We start from the raw sequence: 5,556 nt of genomic DNA, 5'->3' as shown, positions 1-5,556 counted from the left end.
TCGACAGCCTTTGTGTCGATATTTAACTCAATAAAATCAACAACACTTTTGTCTATAATATGTTTAATAAAATCGACGTCAAGGCCGTCGATATGTGCTTGAATAAAATCGACACCTTTGCCGTCGATTTAATTATTTAGATTTGTCTATTTTAACTTTTAAAAGCGACAACTTTGCCGTCGATTTTAATAGTTATATGTTTTATTTTTTTTTTCTATTTGAAAAATAGTAAACCGTTAATACAAATAAACTTTTAAATATAAAAATAAAATTTAAACAGAATATTAGATAACAAGACAAATAAACTTTTAAATATAAAAATAAAATTTATACTAAATATTAGATAATGAGTTTACAAACTTATCAAAATAATAAATAACCCTCTAACATAAAGACTCAAGACAAGATAAATAACTAAACTTAGACTTATATTCGTTTAAATTGCAATCTACTAATAATACAAAATATTCAAAGTAAAGTAATCAAATAACCTACTCATACTCGTCTAAATAATCATCTGAGTCATCAAAATCATCAGAATCATCCTCCCTTTGAGAACTTTGTGGTTGTCTTGGTCGCTGCAGAATAGGTGGGAGTTTTCTACCTGGGGCTAGGGTTGGGACTGGGGCTGGGGCTGTGCTTTTCTGAGAGCTTGGGAAAGTAAAAGAAGGAGGTGGGGGAACACGTGATCCAGAACTACTAGGACCCATGGCTCTCACATACTCAGTCAAACTGCTCAACTGATGACTAAATTGATCCATCTGTGAGTTACTGGTGTTGAGATCCTCACGCAAGGATTCAACAGTCTGTTGCCACTCTCTTTTCTCCCTTTGGTAGCGGTCTTCAAGCTCTCTATATTTAGCGGCATGTTGTTCAACTTTCCTATTGAGTATTATGATTCGTTCTCTAAGATCCAAAACATCAGCGCTGGTGGTCGTGGTTGGCCCATCAACTCGAGGCCGCACCATGGAAGAGTCCTTTACCTCACCCATGCCATATACCCTACCTCTTCGTTTTCCACACACTGTGTCAATCCATATGCTTTTCTCAAAGACAGGCGGTGGATCAATTACACCAGCCTCTATAGCAGCCTGCCGCTCTTGCTCAGCTTGAAACATACGCTCTTGAAATATATCCTACAATGAGGAGAAATGATTGATAAACTACTATAAGTATTAATAATGCATAACAATTAGATAACAAAATAGTTACAATTAATAAAGGTAAGTTACCTTTGTCTTTCGGGAGTGTTCATCAACCCATTGAGTCCTATCCTCTTTGCGAGTATGAGTGTGCTCAAAAAACTCATCCATACGTGATTGTCTTCCAAGCGAATGATTCTACATAATGTAACCAAATTATCATGTAATATGAGATGTATTGTACTAAGCAATTGATTAAGTAGAAAATAAAACTCAGCAGTTTGCATCAATTCAAGAAGAAACTAGATCAAGATCATTATTAAGAACGGATTTCACTCTCTATTGATTAAGGCTTACCAAAGCATAACCAAATAACCAATTCAATCATATCTACATATGCAGAGAATTTGGATATAAAATAAGCAAGGAAATTCGTGCAGAACCATACTACTAATGATAAACCTCATGAAAATCCAGAAGGACTGCAGTGAAGTTCATAAACAAAGCTAGTATTGAAAATCAGAAAATCGATGCAACTTCAGGAGATGTATGTAAATTTTGATAACTAAAGGGAAGGGAAGAAAAAACAATCAAAATGCAAGGGAATAGCTTGAATAAACAATTGGTACCTAAACAAAAACTGAACTAAAAAACAAATTCTTTACTTCTATATGTGGTAGTTTTCTTTTTTTCATGTCAGCCTCACGGTTTTTTTTTTGTCATTTCTATATATTTTCCAGTTTCCTTCACTCTTCCCTTAGCTAATTAATCAGTATCTTCATCAATCATTTGAAAGTATCATATTTTCATCATCTATATTGAAGTGAACACTAATATCATTAACGCTTCCTTGTATGGTTATATATTTTCACATACCAATTACCAGGTAAACGACACAATGGAAACACTTTTTTATTTTTATTTTTTTCTAAATCTAATATCTAATAATTAGTAGGAATTATAAAGCAGGCTATCTACTGTGTCCTTTCTATGTATAGTGCATGCAAATACACATTATTTATTTTATCAATTTATATTCAAATTCTGTATAATATAAATACAAATTATACTAATTTATTTATTTATATATATAGGTATGTATCTTGTGTTGGTAAAAAAGTGTCAGTTATATATGAACAAAATGCTTGCCTCGTCTAAATATAGATTTAGCTAGCCAAATTTGTCCATAACTTGTAGAGAAAAGGTTCATGCATGGCTTTCATCAATTATTATCATTATTCAAGCCACACATAGACAATCAAAACTTCACAAATATTGAAAATGCACATAAAATTTTGAATCTGTATAAAATTCTAAGTGTGAAAATGGTAATGGGCATTCGGCAGTTACGTGTGTTTATTAGTATCATGGAACATAACATTTGCAACTGTCACCATTTACTGATTGACATTTAAGATCATTTCTATTAAACAACTTTTAGAACAGCAAATATCATAGTAAAGATTGTCTACAAGCAACTTACCAAGCGTAATCTCGCTTCTGGAAAGGTGGTGCCTCCTGCAGTGTGAAGGGAAGTACCTCGAGTCGATTTCCTGGCAGTCGTATTTCTCGCCTGTAACTGTAATTGTCTATAGGCATCAGGCACCTTTTTTGCGAATGGCATGGAGCATACCTCGCAAGCGCTTGACAGCCCTAAACCTCCAAACTTGATAGATATCATCCTCTTCCGTATCGATAATGTCAAATCATTTCTATTTTAAAAAAAATCATTAGAATAAAATTTAGCCTCAGATACAAATTTATTTTGCTGACAAATAAATAACAAGTAATGCTGAGTTTAACAAGTAATAATAATCTAAAGATATCAGAATTCTCTCTAATAGCAAAAGATATCAGAATTCTTTTATAAAGGAAGAAACTCACGTCTTTAATGTAATTAATTAACTTGGTTCCTGCTTGTTCTTATGCGAAAAATCATAACGTGCACTTGCTCATTCCAAAGATTTCAATACAATCATATATCTTTTTATTTATTATTTATTCCATACTTAAATATAAAATAGGATTGAAGGCTAGATATTTACATAAGAATATAAAATATGTTTAAATTCTATTTTTGAAGTAGTAATATATAAAAAATAAGAGGAGTATGATATTTTGATTTCTATTTCTAATGTTATCATCACTTCACGTATAATTCTTTTACAATACATATTTATACAAAATAGAAATAACAATAGCTATTTTCAAATAAAATAATAGAGACAAAAGGACAAACAATAATATACAACATAAAATAATTTAGAATATTTTTTAATTAATAGAGATGTTGTGTATAGTTTGTTGTATTTGTAAATGTTGTTATGCAAGCTAATAAGATGAAGTAAAATGATAATTTAAGCTTTATCCTGCAACTAGTTTCAATTTGCAATGCACAGTTGCACATACACACACTTGCTCTCTCTCATAAGTCACTTTCAGTCATAAATTAGGAAAAAGCAAGCAAGCAGACAGACAGCTACGCTCTCTCAACACTAACACCACACTCAAACACACCCACACATCCCCTCTCTCTCTCTCTCTCTCTCTCTCTCTCTCTCTCTCTCTCTCTCTCTCTCTCTCCAAGCAGTTACCTACTGATCATGGGAGCAGCCTTCAATGGATTCTCCATAAGGCAGGCATCTCTCTATCTCTTTCTCTCTCAGCAACAACTCTCTCTTCTCTTGTCTTAAATTTTATGATTATGATTGTGTGTGGTTGGTTGCAGGGAATATACATTAATTTTCTAATTTTCTATTCACTATTTTCTAAAACAAAAAATATAATAAGAACAATTGAATTAATTAAGTCATTAACACAGTAATAAGTTAATAACATTACAACAAAAAATAACACTTATCCTATTATCATGTCTCAAGCTTATAGAGACTTTTTGGAGTAGCTTTCACTACATGAAACGAATGCTGCAGAATTTGTATGAAGAATAAAAAGGTTGGAAGGACATATAGTATATACACTCCTCTATATTTAACTAATGTTGGGAGGATAAAAAATAACCAGAATATTTTGAGCCCAAAAACAATTTTGTTGCTGCAGAAATTTTGATAGAACATAAGGAGACAGTATAATATACTATGAGATATAATATTGTAAAATACGTAAAACAAGGTAGATAAAATTTACCCTCCACTCAGTCCACCATATTTTTCGAATATCATCATCTGCCTCATCAAAACTCAGCCAAGACTTGTTGTAGTTTTCCTTAAAAACCTGAGAAATACGCTTCAATCCAGGCTTAGGTGGGTGCCAACTACATCAAAAATCAAAAAAATGATAACGACATATTACTTAGTAAAAATGAGACATGCTATTCATAAAATTTAAAGCAAATAACAAACCATTTGGCACCATCATATCTGAGTTTTGGAGCACTTGTGCTGGAGTGACCAGTGGCAGTGGATGTTCCTTGACCCTGAGCATCTTGGGTACTATTAGATGTGGTTTGTCTTTTCCCACAAGATCTTGGTCGACTGGGAGCTATAATAGCTGGATCACTCTGCACACCATGTGAGGCAGTGTTGGAAGGTTTATTGGCTTGTTGAGTGCATGATCTTGGCACACCCGGAGTAGGCATCATTTGTATCTGAGGCTCCTAACGGGAGGGGGTAGTAGTAGCAATAGGTGGCGGTCTCCCATTGGTCGGAGCAGTCGTGTCGGATAATGACCCAACAAGAGAGTATGGATCCGCATGCAAGTCAAGGGGCTGACCAGTAGAAAGCCTAGGCCTCCCCTTTCAGCCTCGGCCACGGCCACAGCCGCGATCTCCGTCTCTACCAACCATATCCTGTACACATTAAAATAAGCAAGTTATTATCCATACTAGTTAAAGTAAAATGCAATTAAAGTAAAATCAGCTAGTAGTAAAATGCTTTTGCGGATTTGAATTCAATAAAGAGTAGGAAGAATAGGAAGAGTAGGAAGAAAAATGCATGGGAAGGAAGAGTAGGAAGATGAGAGGAAAATGCATGCTTCAAAGTTTAAAGGAATCAATGGCTGCAGGATTTTTTACAGCATATACTAACCCTGCACTGCCAGCTCATTGAATATAGCAGAAGCAGATTTTTCTTTAATAAAAAAAGTGAAATTGGGTAAAGAATAAAATTGTAATTTAATTTAGAAAAATATCGAAAAATGCATGCTTCAAAGTTTAAAGGAATCAATGGCTGAGAGTTCCTAAAGTCAAAGTTCAAGAGTCTTAAAAGTAAATTAACAAATTTGCAAACTAAGAATTTACAACTAAAACCTCAATCCGAGAATTCTGAACTTCCATCATCATTAATGTAAGCATCATCATCATCATAGTTCTCAATGTCATCGTCCTCCTCATTATTTACGTTAGGAACCTGGAGGTCAACTACTTGAAGTTGTATCATATCAACATCTCCTGACGTAG

At 33.6% G+C, this 5,556-nt stretch overlaps 1 protein-coding gene across 1 annotated transcript; it reads right to left on the bottom strand.

Annotated features, from left to right (window-relative positions):
- Positions 1 to 491: 491 nt before the first annotated feature.
- On the bottom strand, positions 492 to 4,740 carry LOC148566070 (uncharacterized). The gene is made up of 4 exons (XM_088489186.1): positions 4,502 to 4,740; positions 4,287 to 4,413; positions 1,233 to 1,340; positions 492 to 1,136 (listed from the first exon to the last, which is right to left on the bottom strand). The coding sequence occupies exons 1-4, from the start codon at positions 4,738 to 4,740 to the stop codon at positions 492 to 494; spliced, it is 1,119 nt and encodes a 372-aa protein (XP_088345312.1).
- Positions 4,741 to 5,556: the final 816 nt, after the last annotated feature.

Source organism: Arachis ipaensis, chromosome B5 (genome assembly GCF_059453495.1).
Source record: "Arachis ipaensis isolate K30076 ecotype BB chromosome B5, ASM5945349v1, whole genome shotgun sequence".
Taxonomy (NCBI): domain Eukaryota; kingdom Viridiplantae; phylum Streptophyta; class Magnoliopsida; order Fabales; family Fabaceae; genus Arachis; species Arachis ipaensis.
This window is presented reverse-complemented; position numbering and strand designations above follow the sequence as displayed.